Raw genomic sequence first — 15,721 nt, forward strand, 5'->3', positions numbered from 1 at the left:
AGACAGTTTTCCTTATCCAGCAATAGATAGTTAGCTTGGATACTGCCTTGCACAGGGCCCTGGGATGGAATGACACATGGAGCTAATTAGACTTTCTGATGGTCTTAGTTTTGTCCAAGTAAAATCTTAGTTGTCTGGGGACATCAAGGAAGTGTAGTATTCTCTCACTGTCATTTTTAGGAGATAGAAAGAAGGTGGGTAAATGAACGAACTGGTTTAATGATAGTTCATTGACCACTTTGGGTATGAAGGAGGGGTTGGTGTGCAGTCACCCTATCCTTGTGGAAGACAGTGTAGGGTGGAGATGCCATAAGCGCCTGTAATTCTGAAACCCTTCTGGCTGAGGTAAGGGCTAGCAGAAGGACTGTTTTCCATGTGCGCATCTGTAGGGAGGCAGAGCTGGCTGGATCAAATGGGGCAAGTGTAAGTTTTTCTAGGACATAATTTAGGTCCCAAGGTGGCAGGATAGGTTTGTTTGGTAGCCTAATGTGCAGAACCCTTTTAAGGGAATAGTTTAACATCCAATCTGGAGAGAAGAGGGGGTTCCAGAGGTAAGCAGGCAGAGATAAGTGCACCTTCACTGAAGAATACGACAGGTCTGATTTTATGAGCTCACACACATATGTTAAGACTCAGGGAACATCCTCTTGAAAGGGGTCCCTATGCCTTTGGAGACACTATTTGGTGAACCTTTCCCATTTGGAAACGTAGGATGTAGGATCTCATGGTATTGGGTTTCCTGGCCTCCTGCAGGACAGATAGCACGTCCTCAATCTATTGGTGTCTGAAGGGAATTAAAAGTTGATCACCCAGACGGTTAAGCAAAGCATCTCCAGGTGTGGATGAATGCGAGATCCCTTCTGTTGTGTGAGCAGGTCCACCTTGTGAGGCAACTTGTGGTGATTGCCCTTGGCAAGAGATTGAAGTAGGAGGAACCAATGCTGCCTTGGCGAACAGGATTTTTGGCATATCCCTCCTGATTTTTAGTAGGACTTTCTGAATAAGAGGGAAGGGAGGGAAAGCATACAGAAACAGTCCCTTCCATGAGATGGTGAAGACGTCCACTGTCCAAGCTAGTAGAGAGGGATCCTTGGCACAGACGGTTTTCAGTTGTCTGTTCTGGGGAGGCAAATAAATCTACTTGAGGTGTGCCCCATTGGTGGACAATGTCTAGGAATACATCTCTGTGCAACATCCACTCGTGATGCAGAGAGAATGATCTACTGACAGCATTCGCCTGATGGTTGTCCTGGGATGGGATGTAGACTGCCTGCAGTGAAATGTTGTTCTGAGAGGCTAACTCCCAAGCTTGCACTGCTAGCCTGGTCTCCCCCTGTTTGTTGATGTACCACATTACAGTGGAATTGTCTGTGAAGATTTGTAAGCGGCCTGGCTTTATGAGTGGGAGAAAGGCCTGCAGGGCAAGGTGGACTGCAGTCATCTCCCTTACGCTGATGTGCTTTTTCTGGAGGGATGGCTTCCATAGGGCTTTTACTTTGAGGCCATTCATGGCTGCTCCCCAGCCTAGATCTGAGGCAGCTGTGTGTGCATTAGTTGAGTTGGAGTGGTGGGCTGCAGGGGTAGGCCTGTGTTTAGTTGTACCTGCTAAATCCACCACTTCAATTCTGTGTTTAGGCATGGAAGGAAGGGTATCTGAGAATTCAGTGGGTGGCTGGGTTGAGCCCACACATTCTTCAGGTACCAGTGTAACTTCCTCATGTGTAACCTGGCTAGTGGCTGCCATTAAGCCTAGGAGGTGCATGAATTGCCTGGCTGACAGATGCCTGGAAGTGGCTGACCAGGGAGGTTACCTTGTCCTAAGGGAAAAAGGCCTTGATCAGGTTGGTCCATATCCTGTAACCCAGGAAAGTTTTGTCCTGTGCTAGGGACAGGGATGATGATTTTAAGACTGTGTGTGAATCCTAACCTCTGGAGCAGTGACATGGAGAAGAACAGATGGTTTTTGAGTGTGTCTTCTCTTTCTGCAAGGATGAGGATGTCATCTAGGAAGGGGTAGATCTGAATGCCCTTGGTCCTGCAGTAGGCCATGGCTGAGGTTAGGCAAGTGTAGGTACTTCCTGTGGTTTGGGTGGAAAAGGGTGTGGAGGTAAGCCTCCTTCAAGTCCAAAGTGGCCATGAAAGCTTTGGGTGGCAACAGCGGAAGCATGATTTGAAGGGACAGCATTCTAAATGAGGGGACCTTCAGAAAGAGGTTTATGAAGGTAAGTCCAGGATGGGCTTCCAAGGGCAACCCTTTTCCGGTATCAGGAATAACCTGGAGAAGAATCCTTTTCCTTCTTGGCCAGGTGGAACGGGTTCTATGGTTCCCTGAACAAGAAGGTCCTGGATAATCTGTGGGATTAGGTGTAGTTGGCTCTTTGGCGGGAAGGGGATGCCTAATGGAATGGGTTTTTCCTGCCAAGACAGGAAGTATCCTTTTTTCCACTACTGCCAGGACCCAGTGGTCTGAAGTGACTTCTTTCTAGCAGGGAAAACAGTGAGAGAGGCGGGATGAGAGGGGAAGGTGGTTGAGGCAGTCATGCGTTATTATTCCTGTCCTGAAAGGGCTGCCTGTTGGGGGGCTGAGATGTGGCTGCCCTAGAGGAGGTTGGTTTCCTGGACCCCCTTCTATGTCTGGAGGAAGAAGAGGTGGCTGGGTCGGGGGCTCTCCTGGCAAAGGAGGTCTTTGCAAAGTAATTCCTATAAAATACTGGTACTGGGGAGACCAGTAAGTGTTTCAGGTCCTGGAGTTCTTTGCTGTTCTCCTGCAGGCTTTTAAACAGGTCAGCAGACTGTTGGCCAAACAGGATTTATTATCCAGGGGTGCGTCCAAAATTTTTGTTTTAAAGTCTTCAGGCAGGGGCTACAGTCTGAGCCATGACATCCGTGTAAAACAGAAGCTGATGCTGCAGATCTTGCAGAGGCCTCAGCTGCATCATAGCTGCACCTTATTGAGTGTCTGGCTAACGGAGATGCCAGGGACAGCTTTGATGCTATTTGTGTCTTGTGTGGGGAGTCACGTATCTGAAGGCAAGAGCGATGAGGAAGGGATGAGTCTAGACTGCTTGTCAGGGACCACAGCTAGAAATGCAGGGTCCGCCAAAGGGGGCTTTACAAGAAATTTGTGCTCGTCAAAGACCTTTATAAGCTCTCTGGGAAGCAGGAGGTTGTGAATCAGGATTCTTTGACGCTAATGCAAGTGCATCTAGATATGCTGGAATCACCAGGGGAATGGCTGATGAGGAGGGTAATTTTACCTAGAGCAGCTCAAAATATCTTCTTTAAATTTCAGTCATCTGAGCTGTATCCCATTTAAAGTACTCCCTCATTTTAGTAATAGTTTCTCCAAATGTCTCCCTCAATGATATCCTCATCTGGGGAGTAGTAGTGAAAGGGAGAAGCTATTTGGGAGGACAGTAACTGACTCATCACAGGAGGAGTATGAGGCTTCTTCCTCTTGGGAGAGGGTAGGAGGGATATGGACAGCTGAGGCAGGCCTAGGGCTTAGCACAGGCAATGTGGATGCTGTGGATGCTGAAGGCCTAAGGGCTATGAAGGCCTGCAGCAAGGACTGTGAAAAGGACTGCCAGTCTGGTTGATCCTTAGATGCAGCAGACAAATGCTTAGTCTTTTGTTTCTTTTATAAAGGAGTTGATTTGGCAGAAGCTGAGGGCCTAGTTTCGGGGATCTGGCCTATGGGTGAGGGTTCGGAATCTTGGATCACAGATGGTCGTCCGGTGGAGCCTGGTTCCCCCTCGAAGCTGGCAGTCATCGGAATAACCTCCAGTGATGTGTCTACTGGTACTTCGGAAGCTGCTTCCTCAAGGGTAGCCGCTGAAAGTGCCTGTTCAGGCAGACGTCCCTCAATCCCTAAATCGGCGGTTGGCGGGGCGTCAGATGACAGAGGGGCAGAAGTGATAGGCTTAGAAACTTTGGCCTTCTTTTTTGGCAATTATGCCTGGTCGGCTTACTCTGGATCCATTTGTAAAGCTAGCCTTTTTAACCTCTGGGTCTCTAAGAATAAACTTGAGGTCAGCCAAATGACTTCTGAGAGTTTTGGGAACAAACGACTGGCAGATGGTACAGGAGGTATGGTCGTGTTCCCTGCCTAAGCAGAACAAGCAAAGTTCATGGGAGTCTTTGTATGGAATTTGACATCTGCATCTACATTTCCTCTTCCTAACAGACATTGGCTAAGGAAACAGGCAACAACCTAAGCTCAAGCAAAGACAATAATAAGGTTTCCCCAACGTGGTACTTAACTTCAGATGTCTTGAAGAAGTGGAGCGAAGGGATCCTGAAGTTCGACTGCAGCAGAAAAGTTCTCAGGTGCGTGCAGATGTCACATTTAAGGCCCCTGGTTTATGGCCCTATGTGTGACGTCCCACGCACTAGCAGCAACCAGGCTTGAGCTTTGCATTGGAGCCAATGTTCGGGTCACCTGATGTGGAGGATCTCACAGTAAGAATACTGCAACATGAGAATTAATTGGACATCAGGCATAAACACAAACACTCTCTAAGCAAGGGCAAGGAAATGAAATATGATAATCAGGAGGCTCTGTCAAAAATGGACATACTTTCAGAATGCTATGGCTTCCTCTAGCTTTTGTCAGTGTTCCAGTAAAGTCTGGAGTTATACAATAAAATCTCCCACTAATCCCCTTATTGGAAAAGCAACTTCAATTCCCTCCATTCTCCATGTAATGAGAGAGGCTAACAGCTTTTTCCTCTTATTCCCACAGATGATTGGGTTGCATTTGTGTCACTTAGAGCAGTGGTACAAGTCATGCTCCTCCACCAAACAGAGAATGGAGTGGGTCATGGCTCCTCATCTGGAAGTCACAAAACATTTATTGGGCTTCAATGTTTTAAGAACCAAACATGGGATTTCTTCCACAATAACTAGGACCAAGACCTGAAAACTGGCTTAGGAGAAATAATGGACTCAAGAGTTAGGACTGCTATCCTACAGTGGCATGCCACATGACAGCAGACAATAAGGACTTGGGTTTCTGAGAAACAGAAGTTGAGCTGAAAAAAAAAACAGGATAAACCCAATCTTAGACCAAAGGAGGAGGGACATGTGGTAACATTTTACTTGACTATTAAATTAGTCCACCATACAGATATAATAAGGTAATATTGGGTGTGATTTTCATTTTCAGACTTTACATATAAATATAATAAACTATAGGGAAATACTGTAATGACCTTTAATCAGGTGGATTATGCTGAAATGTGATGTGGCTAACACCAGAGGTGCAGCCAAGGATATAAATCAGAATTTCACTTCAATTAAATTTCCGCATAATCCAGAACCTCCTTAAGGATGATTGCTGTTATATAACTCTCTGCTGGATTTTTTTCTTCTTGCATTTAAATTTCATTCCCAGCAGGGTAATGAAATAAATCGAACATACTGAAGACAAAGTCTGAAGCAATATATTAGGTATTCTTTACGCAACCCCTTGGTTTAGAAAATGTGAATGAAATGCGGCAATCTGAATATGGAATACTTCAACTTCAAAACGAGTATAAATAAAGAATTGCTACTATACTGTAGATGTAAAGAAAAAACCTCCTTTCAAAAAACAATTGAACAAAATGTTTTGTAAAAATAGTCAGATATTTATTTGCAGCATCTGGGAAATTAAAGAAGTATCAGGCCTGCAATTCTTATTGCTGTTAAATTTTGAGTTAAACACACAGGCAAGACTGCATGCAGCAATGTCTTTCCCCTGAAGTAAAAAAAATTACTAAAGATTTTTGCATTAGATGCTCCCAAACACAAAGTCTCAAAATGAAATCCTTGAGGTGCTGGCTACATAAAACCTAATTCCTGGGACATGAAAAACTATGTGCATCTTGTTGAGGTATTCACCACAACAGAGATAAGTCTTTCTTCTCTGGAAGATCACAAAGTGGCAGTGATCTGAATGCTAAAAGAACGAGATGGATTTTCCGCATTATTCATATTCCTTGGGTGAAAATTTCATTAAGTGCAATGTCTTCTCACTGAAATAAGAAAAGGTAACATTCACACTTTCCACTGCTTGACTTCAGAGAATGGCAGTAACAAGCTGCAGTTCACAAAGCTGAAATACTTAGGGATCATTTTCCTCTTGGCCATGCAGTGCTTTCCAGCTCAGATGGGTACACATTGAAGAACCCAATGTGTTCTGCCACATTTTAAATATGAATCTCTGCAGACAGAGTTTCTTAGTATCCTGTCTTCAATTCCTGCTTCTGTCCAGCAATCAAGGAACTAAAGAATCACTCCAAAATGGATGCCTGTTTATTATTTCTGTTTTACTAGGATCCTATAGAGTGTAAATCCCAATACTGCTGCCACTGTAGCACCCAATGTAATTCGCAGCCAAAAGGAAGCTGTGCTAATCTCTGCTTCATTCAAATGCCTGTCAAAAGATAAAAAAAAAAAAAAACAAAATCAGTACATTACACTACACATTTAGGTAAGCACTGTTTAGCATTATTTCAAAGTTACTGCTGTTATTCAACCTGCTGAAAAAGTCCATTTTAAACACAGTAAAAAAAATAAATAAATAAAAGTACGGTCATGTGATAACATTCACTAAAGCAATACATTTCTAAGTCTGTGCTTTAGCAGAAGGATCCCAACAAGAAAATATTGCCAAACAGGCACCAGAACTAGTTCATTATTTTTTTCTTCACACCTTGTATAAAAGCCCCTCCATTGAGCAGAGAATAGCTTCCATCTTACATGCCATTCATTAATGCAGAATGGGTGGACAACATCCTGCTTTTCTCTCTGTCTGTACAATGGGCATGAAAATGATTTGAAGGTCCTGTCATAATAGAAATCCAAAGTAAAATGAAATCTAGCAGAAGGGACAAATATTTCCCATTTTACGAAAATAATCAGGAGTGATCCTTTGAGGAAAAAATATTATAAATTTATTTTTGAAAAAATAAATGTTATTTTTTTAAGCATCTTTATTAAATGATTACATTGCAGACAGTAAAATACGTACACATATGGGAACAGAAAAGTAAAGAAACCATAGCAAACAGTTTTCATTTTTATGCATTATACATATATATTTTATTTTCAACAATTCTAATTCACACAATGTTATATAAATTGCTCAATTCTTGCCTACTTTTAAAACCTCACTCCTCTTGAACATTATTCTGCAAGAAACGCCCAACCAATTCATTTTATTTCTATGCATTTTGATTGTTTGCTCTTTCCTTTTTATACAAGATCCAGTCTTCATTTCTTTTATTTTCTTTACAATAATTCAATTCACCAATTACAGTTGGTTTAGATTATAATTTAAATTTTTGAATAATTGCTTTTTTTGGCAGTCATTAACATTACACTTAGTAAAGTCTCATCAAATTTTGGCAATTCAGATCCTGTACCCCAGTTCAAAAGAATAACTTCCTTAGTTACAGTCATTTGTTCTCCAAAATTTCAGAGAAAAAACTATATGGTGAATTTGTAAAATCTGCCAACTCAATACATTCTCCAAAAACATTTCTGCAGTTACCTCACTCCTCCAGCCTTTTGTCATCTATCTGAGGAAAAAATGCGAGGTCTGTCTAGAGTTTAAAATACCTATGCAAATAACTCCACACAAAAATCCAAAGCTTTCTGGATTTTGCTACACTCTCAGTAGCCATATAGGCACCCTCCCTTTGTATTCTCTTTTCCCTGTCTTTTCTAACCTCCACTGATTTAATCTTATATTTATTCATCAATATTTTATATGGTCTACTAATTATCCCACTTTTAACAGCACCTTTTGCTCTAGACATAGTTCAAAACTATAACTGAGCTACACTTACACGTATCACTCCCCTATCCCTTTTTCTTTGTATATACCCTATCAATCCCTGTATGGGAGGCAGTCTCTAATCTGCAGTCCAAACACCTGCTTGACCTAATCCAACTATATTACCTTTCCCTCTCCATTTACTTGCTTCCAATACCTTGGTTCCTTTCCTAATTTTTTTCAGTAAATTCTGTCTCTCTATTGCCTTTTTTCTACATCCCTGGTTGTGGTCATTCCAGTTGATAAAATCTCCTTTCTTCTTCTTTCCTGTGTTGGCTTAGTTCTTAAAATGCTTTCTACTATTTTATGAATATAATATTCTCCTTAAGGACCTGCATCCAAAGTCAAAAGCTTCTTGAACTCTCCCTCACTGCCTTCATTATCATCCCTTTCTATTTTGATTTATAACCAACCCTCTGCTTTGTCTTATGCATATGAACTTTAACTGCATCGCTCAAAACATATCTCCTCAAATCAGGTAATCCTAAACCACCTTTGTTCAATGGGGTAAATCAACTTATTAATCTTAACTCTTGCACTCTTCCCTCAGAGACCATTTCTTTCCATTCTTTAATCACAGTCCAGAATTCTGCCTCTGGTTGATAAAAATATAACAGATCTATTATATAAACTAAAGGGATTAGAAACATTTTCACTGGTTGTACCTTGCTATCTATATCCATAATCAAGAGCTTCCAGCTTATCAGTTTTTATACTGTATTTTCTCTTTTCATAAAGCCTTAGTTGCCATAATAGAATCATTTTTTCCCTGCACCCAAATACATCTCTTATCATGTACCCATAAATATGGGTATTGCTGAACCAATTCCTGTGCAGGTACATAGTTCACTGCTATAGCCTTTGTTTTATCTAAATTTACTTTATATCCTGAGAAAAGATGAAACTGTCTCAGAATGTTCCACTACACTGAAATATAATTTTCTGGGTTCATAAAGTTGTTGTGTCTTTCGGCTTTTCCTGGTTAGTTGTCGCCACAGCGGAACTCCGGTCCGCTAATGATTGGCAGTAGATTTTTACGTGCCGAGTTGCCGGCCCTGATGCACAACCTTCAACGAAGGTACGCCCATTCATGCATGTCTACACTCAGAAGACGCTCTAGCTGAGAATCCAACAGGACGTCTTACTGTGAGGCGACAACGCCACCGCAGCACCACAGTACAAAATAATATCTGTAGTGAATAAAGCTAACCTTTCTTGATTATCAATACTAGTTGAATTTTTTAGTTCATCATCATAGCTTGATAAAGAAGAAACCTCCCATCTTAATTTTTGCTTCCAGTCCTTCATTTATCCTCCTAATTAAACCTATTATTCTATCAGGGAGAGCAAATGATATCACTGCCCTACTCAAAATCCCAGCTGAAAAGTACAGTTGTGTACACTTACCATAAATGTGGATGTTCAAGTGTATTAATTGTTGCAGCCATCACATTTGGGTTATCTGCTTGCAGTAGCCCTCAGTCGGCCTGATTATCAAAGTCTTGGATAATGCGTCGGTTGCTGTCTCATCTTATATGACGTCAGGTAGTCAGGGGTATAAAGCATGCAGCCGATGCCATTACATCAGTTTTTCTTGCCCCAGATGTCAGGTGCCCCCCTTAATGGGAAGCAGTTAAATATAAATATACATGGTTATACCTCCAACAAAAAAGCAAATACAACACAAAGCGTTTAAGTATAGTAAAGGAGAATAGAGGTATAGCCAAAAGAAGTCAGGGGGCTGGAGGGAGGGTAACCAGGACTGCAACAGTGAATACACTCTAACATCTACATTTATGGTAAGTGTACACAACTGTACTATGTTCTTCGTGTTTCACTGTTGCAGTCATCACATTTGGGTAGATTCCCAAAGCTAAGGATGGGTGGAGGAATTTAGATAGCATTAGGACCAGCTATAAGGCCCTGCAAGACAGCAGTGGCAAAGCCAGCTCTGGATTTAGAGAAAATTGGCAAATGGTAATGCTTGGTGAAAGTATGTACAGAATTCCAGGTAGCAGCTTCTAGGATGTCTCTGGTAGGGACACCTCTGAGAAAGGCTGTAGAGGTAGATGCAGCCCTGGTTGAATGGGGTCTAATCCTCTGTGGGATAGGTTTTCCATGGTGCTTATAGCAGAAATGAATGCAATGGCCTATCCATTTACAAAGGGTTTGCTTTGAAATAGCCTTCCCCTCTGCCCCTGCAGCAAATGCCACCAGCAGTTGTTCAGATTTCCTTTGAGGTTTAGTCCTGTCCAAGTAAAATCTAACTTGTCTGTGCACATCTAAGGAGTGCAGTATCTATTCCTCTTTGTTCTGTGGATTAAAAACAAAGGTTGGCAAATGAATGGACTGATTAAGAGCCACACTAGATACCACCTTGGGCATAAAACAGGGATTGGTCCTGAGAGACACCCTGCCAGCATGAAAGATGATGAAAGGCTCCACTGCCATAAGGGCCTGTAATTCAGACATCCTTATTGCTGAAGTGATTACTAAAAGGAAAGCTGTTTTCCAAGAAAGGAGTTTTAACTCTGCAGTTGCAGCTGGCTCAAAAGGGGGAAGGGTGAGTTTTTCCAATACAAAATTAAGGTCTCAGGCTGGAGTTGGGGGTTTTCCTGAGTGGTCTTAAGTTTTTTGGCCACTCTGAGGAACTGCTTGAGCAATGGGTGAGAAAATAGGGGTAGTTCTGTGTTGTAATGAGCTGAAATGGCTGAGGCATGAATTTTGATGGAGGAAAAGGAAAGGCCCCTGTGAAGCATCTCTGTTAAGTATTAAAGAATCTAAGGGTAAATTGGGTGCTGCTGTGGCCATCCCTCGAGTTGGGTTCCAGGCACAGAATCTTTTCCATTTTTCAGCATAAGATTTTCTAGTACTAGGCTTCCTTGCCTCCAAAATGACATCCAACACTTGTTTAATGAGGGATGGTAACGGAGAGATTAGGTAATTAGCCAGGCTGCCAGGTTCAGGATTTTAAGATGGGGGATGCAGATTATGGCTCTCCTGCTGAGACAGCAGGGTAGGGGTCTGAGGTAGGTGCCATGGGGCCAGCTGTGACACACTATGCAAAGGGGGGTACCAGTGTTGGCGTGGCTAGTCTGGTGCAATCAGTATCATCCTTGGTTTGTCCTGTTTAATCTTTAGTAGTACTTTGGAGAGGACAGGCAGAGGAGGAAAGGCATAAACTGATAGATTTTTCCAGCTGAAGGACAGAGCATCCACTTTCCAAGCTTGTTTGTGGGGAGTCCTTGTGCAGAACTTGTCCAATTGGTAGTTCTGGGGGGAGGCAAACAGGTCTATATCTGGGATCCCCCATTTGTTGACCAACATGTTGAAAATCTTTGGTTCCAGTTTCCTTGTGTGGGTCCATGACATTTCTGCTTAGTTCGTCTGACAGTGTATTTAGTTTTCCTGGCAGGAATTGAGCCTGTAGATGGCACTTGGTAGCTCAAGGTTGTGTTCCACAGGGCCATGGCTAGTCTGCAGAGGGGGTAAAAATGGGTACCCCCCCCTGCATGTTATGTTTATGTACCACATAACAGTGGTGTAGTCCGTCTTTACCATTAATTGACCTGGAAGAATGTGGTCCTTGAAGGCTGTCAGAACATTCTGTACAGCTAACATTTATTTTTGATTGATATGCAGGTGCATTTGACTTGGGTTCCATTTGCCCTGAATGCACTTCCCTGCCAGGTGAGCCCCCCATACATAGTCTGATGCATCTACTGTTAGGGTTTGGGTGGCAGGGAGTAGAGTGAATTGTAGCCCCTTGTTTTGGTGGCAGGCCTCTGCCCACCAAAGGAATTCTAACCATAGGCAAGGTATGATAGAATCATTGCTTCTAGATCCTGAGAATGTTGACGCCATAGGCTTTTTAGATACCATTGTAGTTTCCTCATATGCAGTCTTGCATATGAAATTAGTAGAATGCACGAGGCCATGAACCCCCAAGGCTTGCAATATTTGCCTTGCAGATAGCAGGGTTTTTGTGGCCACTAGTTTGAAGTAAGTTGTCAAATGAATTTGTTTCTCTGGCGTGAGGAAAGTCATCTGGGAAGTTGTGTTCAAGCTTGCTCCCAGGAATATAATTTGTTGACAGGGTACCAGATGTGATTTCGTTTATGGTGTACCCCAGACAAGTTAACACCTTTTGTAAAAATGCCAGATGATTCAGAAGTATGTCCTGGCTTTCTGCCTGAATTAGATAATCGTCCAGGTATGGGTATATTTGAATATTTCTTTGCCTGCAAAATGCAATGACTGGAGCTAGGCACTTTGTGAATACCCTGGGTGCAGTAGATAAGCCAAAGAGCTGTGCAGAGAACTGATACTGCATGCAGCCTGCTTTAAAGAGTAGGTATTTTCTGCAAGATTCCCTGATTGGGATGTGCAGGTAGCCTTCTTTAAAATCCAGTGTTGCCTATCATGGGAAGCAACTGGTGAAGAGTTAGCATCTTGAATTTTGGAATCACCAAAAAGGTGTTTAGGACAGACAGGTCCAGTATAGGACGCCATGAGTTGTCTTTTCTGGGTACCAGGAAAAGTCTTGAGTAGAATCCTTGTCCCTTTTCCTCTTCTGGTACAGTATGAATAGCCTTTAATCTTAAGAGACAGAGCACTTGCATTTGAGCCTCTGCCCACTGATTTGGGGGTAGATCTGGCCAACCGTTTGGGGTTGGTAACGTGTGAAAGTGAAATCTGTATCCTTGGAAAACTGTTTAAAACCCATTTGTCCTGGGTAATGAGTTCCCAGTTTTTTGCTTGCAGAGCAATCTTTCCCCCTAAAGGAGCAGTCAGTTGAGAAGTGCTTGGAAGTTTTAGTTAAATAATTGAGACAGCTTACCATAGGGGGGAGTCTTACTACTCCCTGATTTGGAAGTGGGAGCCCCCACTGCTTAGTCCTGTGCGTACCCTTGGACTGAAGCCTGGGTGTTCTGCTGGTTCTGGGTTTGAACTGAGAAGGCCAGGAAGAGGCAGGAAAGGACCAATTTTTTGAGGGCCAATGCCTACTAAATCTAGGAGGCTGCACTTGAAAGAAATCTTTAACAGTTTGCATAGATTTAGCTTTTTCCTCCATCTTTTTAAGAACTACTTCTGCTTTGTCGCCAAACAGGTGGTCCTGATTTAAGGGAGCATCCAGCAATTTAGTTTTAACATGATCTAGCAAAGATTGCTCCTTAAGCCAAGCATGCCTTCTAAGTACAGATCCGGTGACAGCAGCCCTGCAAGATGCCTCTAGTGAATCAAAACCACATTGCAAAGTATGTTTTCCAACCTGTTCAGCAGAATGCATTAAATCCTGTAAATCCTTATTTTCAGCACAATCAGGAATCAACATCATTTTCTGTTTAAGCAATCCAATAATACGCTGCTGATACTTTAACATATGAAACTGGCAATTTAAGGCCCTGATGGCCAAGGTTGCAGAGGTGAATACCTTCTTACCCCATCTATCCAGGGCCCTGGAATCTCTAGCAGAGGGGGTAGGATTTTTGGCAGTAGTAGCCTTAACTCATTCCCTCCAGTACAAGTCTTTTGAGTGTGTACCTTTAACTCCTAGTGCTTGCTTGGGGTAAATGAAGTTATCACCTTACAATTTAATAAATAATAAATACTCATTGTCAACATCAGTACATCAGTACAATTCTGTTTGCCATCATTCATGTATGCTTCCAAATAATATATTTGTTGTATGTAGGTTTTGGAATTATTAATGCAAGTATGAACAAGTAGTATTTGGATTTCTGGCAGAGCAGAGGGGGTAAAGGCAGATGCTTTGCAGATGCACCTGTGGATGTAGTTAATGCCCTTGGGTCCCTGTGAAATGGTCTCAGGATCCGCAGTAGGATTTTTAAAAAGGAACTTGGGAATCAGGAACCCTGTAATATCTATCAGGTTTTCTGGGAGCAGGAGGTAGAGAGTCAGGGACCAAGCTAGATTCCGAAAAGGCATCGTCAACAATGTCCAGCACAGGAGGGATAGCTAAAGGCCTGTGTTGGGGCAGGAGTAAGAAATCTCTAAACCTCTTTTTAGAATCAGAGTAATCCTGGTTTTCCCAGTGAAAATGCTCCCTAACAGTATGCACAGTTTCACCAAAAGAAAAATCCTCTGGAGGAGAAGCAGAGGGAATAGAGAACTCTGCATCAGAATCCTCATAGGTAGATAAGGGTAATTCCTGGTCATCAGAGGAGACAGAAATTTCAGAATCCTGGTCAGAAGTATCATAAGCAAATTCAGTTCCAGGTCTCTTAGAGGGGGAAGGTTGGCTCCCCCTGATTACAGTAATAAGGTCTTCAGCTATTCTTATAATTTGTGTTTTAGGCATAGAGGCCTGACCATGCTGTCTGGGCATCGGTTTCCTAGGCATGGTTTGAGTTTTAGGCCTAGAAGAAGAAGATGGCGTTGGTTTAATATGCAAGTCAGTAGGCCTGAATACACCCCCAGAAGCTGGTGCCTGCACAGCGGCTTCGGACCCATCCAACGTAGAAACATCCGCAGATTCCACAGTTGAAGCATCTCGCGGCATGCCGGACTCTGAATGGGTCTCAGTAGAGGCCTGCGAATCTGAAGTAGCAGGGGCAGCGAAAGCGCCTCACTGAGTACCGGCGAACTGACGACTAGCTTAGGAGAAGCATCATCGGCAGCTTTGGACCTAGGCGGCCTGTCTCTGTCTTTTTCTTTGCATTTTTTCGGAATGTCGGTAGTCGGGTGGCTTACTGAAGACATATCTGGATAATTGAACCAAGTACCAAAATATTTAGAAGCAAATATGTACCGACGACGAATAGTTCGTGGTTTAAATAAGGCACAAAAGTGACAGCAACGTACGTCTTGGTCAGGGCCTAGGCAAGGAATACAGTACGAATGAAAATAGTTATGAGGCATTTGCTTTCCACAAGAAATACAATTATTGACTTTTACTGACATTGGTTTAGAGCAAGAAAAAGTTTCCCCAACAGGGTACTTAGCTTTAGTTGAAGACTTTGGTTCTGAAACTCGAAAATGAAAATTTCAGGAGTCGTTCGACTGGCACTTGCGAACTGCTTCTGCTTTGGGCACTGCTCGGCAAGAAAGACTGGGGTAATGGCGTTGGCTGCATGCTTTATACCCCTGACTAACTGGCATCACGGAAGATGAGACAGCAACCGACGCAAGACCCAAGACTTTGATAATCAGGCCGATTGAGGGCTACTGCAAGCAGATAACCCAAATGTGACGACTGCAACAGTGAAACATGAAGAACATCCACTGAATGCCTTCTCTGGATCAAAATTCACCAATAGTGGCATTTTATTACATCCAGCTTCCCTCTGATTTCTCATTGCTTTTCACAAAACCAAGCCACTTGATCCAGACATATCAATTTTGGCAATACCTCTGCCAATCTCATAGCTAGTACAGACAAACACTTTATAATCACAGTTTAAAATCGAAATGTGTCTATATAAAGCTGGGTCTGAAGATTCTTTACCCTCTATGAATAATGCAGCCACCAAGCTTTCTTCCAAAATGATGCTACTTTTCTACTACTTTATAAAATATTGTTAAATAAAACTTCCAGATATTTATCACTTTTTTCCAAACCTCAATACAAATATCATCTGTTCCTGGAGGCTTCCTTGTTGATCAGTTATACATCCCCATTTTATCTAATTTCTTCCTATCAGCTATGAAATGTTGAGCCTCATCTGCCTTTAATCTTGGCATAATTAAGTTTTCCATCAATATGTGTGCCTTTTCTTGGTTACACATTCCTCTACATTACACAAATTTCCATAAAATGTTCAAAATAGCTCTAATATCCCTTTAGCTATGCTACTGGCATCTGTTAAACTCAACTGTGCCACTTACAGAGGGAAGCAAACCTACACCCTTAATAAAACATGTTGTTCAGAAGAGACA

At 42.4% G+C, this 15,721-nt stretch overlaps 1 protein-coding gene across 1 annotated transcript in view; it reads right to left on the reverse strand.

Annotated features, from left to right (window-relative positions):
- Positions 1-5,609: 5,609 nt before the first annotated feature.
- LOC122816485 (mitochondrial Rho GTPase 2-like) overlaps positions 5,610-15,721 on the reverse strand; it is a gene marked incomplete in the record, with an annotated part of 1,688,264 nt that continues 1,678,152 nt past the window's right edge. Inside the window, 1 exon segment of the mRNA XM_044089310.1 lies at positions 5,610-6,418. Within this exon segment, the coding sequence (XP_043945245.1) occupies positions 6,301-6,418 (118 nt within the window).

The sequence above is a fragment of the Protopterus annectens genome, chromosome 12.part0, assembly GCF_019279795.1.
Source record: "Protopterus annectens isolate FY-2018-M chromosome 12.part0, PAN1.0, whole genome shotgun sequence".
Lineage (NCBI taxonomy): Eukaryota > Metazoa > Chordata > Ceratodontiformes > Protopteridae > Protopterus > Protopterus annectens.